The following is a 1,705-nucleotide window of genomic DNA, read 5'->3' on the forward strand; positions in this document are numbered from 1 at the left end:
TCCCACTGTATTTACTAGTTCAGTAAAAGCAGACTACATGTCTTATATGCAATAGTGCTCTACTGAACTACTCTGTTCTACCATAGCAGGGACAAATATTTTAATCTAGAAATTTTAATATGTTTAAATATGACCATTTCAAAGCAATACAAGAATGTAAGACACTATGGGGGAGATTTATCAAAAATAAATAGTGCAAAGTAGAAATGGCTTAGTTGCCCATAGCAACCAATCAGATTCCACCTTTTATTTTCCGCATCTCCTTTGGAATCTGATTGGTTGCTATGAGCAACTAAGCCAGTTCTACTTTACACCAGTTTGATAAATCGCCCCCTATATTTATATTATCCACTGCTTTTATTATTTTTATTGTCATTTTACTATTAAATATTTTTTATACCTTTTCACCTTGAGTGTGAATCATATTATTACTCTCTACATGATTATTTAAAGAGGACAACTGTTCTAAGTTTATGGAAAGCTTCTTTAAAGTCTTTGTTCCTCAGAGTGTATATAATAGGATTAAGCAGAGGGGTCAGCACAGTATAGCTTAGAGACAAGACCTTACTCAGGGTCAGTGACTGTCCTGTTGTAGGAAACATATAAACAATCATTAATGTTCCATAAAATAAGGAAACCACAATGAGGTGGGAGCTACAGGTGGAGAAGGCTTTCTGTCTTCCAGTATTGGATGGGATCTTCAGAATGGTGATGACAATGTACACATAGGACACCACAATTATTATGAAAGGCACAATTACAACTAGAAATCCCAATATTATTTTATGGATGATGGATACGTGAGAACAGGAGATCTGCATTAGTGGTTCAATGTCACAGTAGAAATGGTCAATAATATGTGGTCTACAGAAATGAAGATTACGCAACGAAATGACATCAATCAATGTCACCATGAAACCAATCAACCAAGAAATATTTACCAGTGTCACACAAAATGCATGATTCATAATGAAGTGATAACGGAGGGGGTTACAGATGGCAACATAACGGTCATAAGACATCAGTGACAGAAGAAGACACTCCGAGGACTCAGTAGTAGCAAAGACAGAAAATTGGATGATACAGCTGATGAGAGTCATAGTACTGCCTCCATACAGTACAGTGTGAAGAAGGACGGGGACAATATCTGTAGTCACCAGGAGGTCACATATCGATAGCTGTGTAATGAAGAAGTACATAGGGGACTGAAGGGATTTACTCACCAAATACAAGGCTATAATAATAAGGTTACCTGTAATGGTCCCGTAGTATATAATAACCAATAGTGAGAAGAACAAAAATGTGAAGTGATGAAGATATGGAAATCCCAGAAGAAAAATGGAGGTGATATTATTTGTCAAGACCATCTAGAAAATACAAAAACAAATGAATGATAAAAATCTTCACCATCAGAATAGTGAGTGCAGCTCTGCAGTATAATACTGGATGTAACTCAGGATCAGTACAGGATAAGTAATGTATGTACACAGTGACCCAACAGCAGAATAGTGAGTGCAGCTCTGGAGTATAATACAGGATGTAACTCAGGATCAGTACAGGATAAGTAATGTATGTACACAGTGACTCCACCAGCAGAATAGTGAGTGCAGCTCTGGAGTATAATACAGGATGTAACTCAGGATCAGTACAGGATAAGTAATGTATGTACACAGTGACTGCACCAGCAGAATAGTGAGTGCAGCTC

At 37.1% G+C, this 1,705-nt stretch overlaps 1 protein-coding gene across 1 annotated transcript; it reads right to left on the reverse strand.

The window, feature by feature from the left end:
* Positions 1-443: 443 nt before the first annotated feature.
* LOC122929314 (olfactory receptor 11L1-like) lies at positions 444-1,367 on the reverse strand. Its single transcript, XM_044282832.1, has one exon. The coding sequence runs from the start codon at positions 1,365-1,367 to the stop codon at positions 444-446; it is 924 nt and encodes a 307-aa protein (XP_044138767.1).
* Between the last annotated feature and the right edge of the window lie 338 nt (positions 1,368-1,705).

Source organism: Bufo gargarizans, chromosome 2 (genome assembly GCF_014858855.1).
Source record: "Bufo gargarizans isolate SCDJY-AF-19 chromosome 2, ASM1485885v1, whole genome shotgun sequence".
Lineage (NCBI taxonomy): Eukaryota > Metazoa > Chordata > Amphibia > Anura > Bufonidae > Bufo > Bufo gargarizans.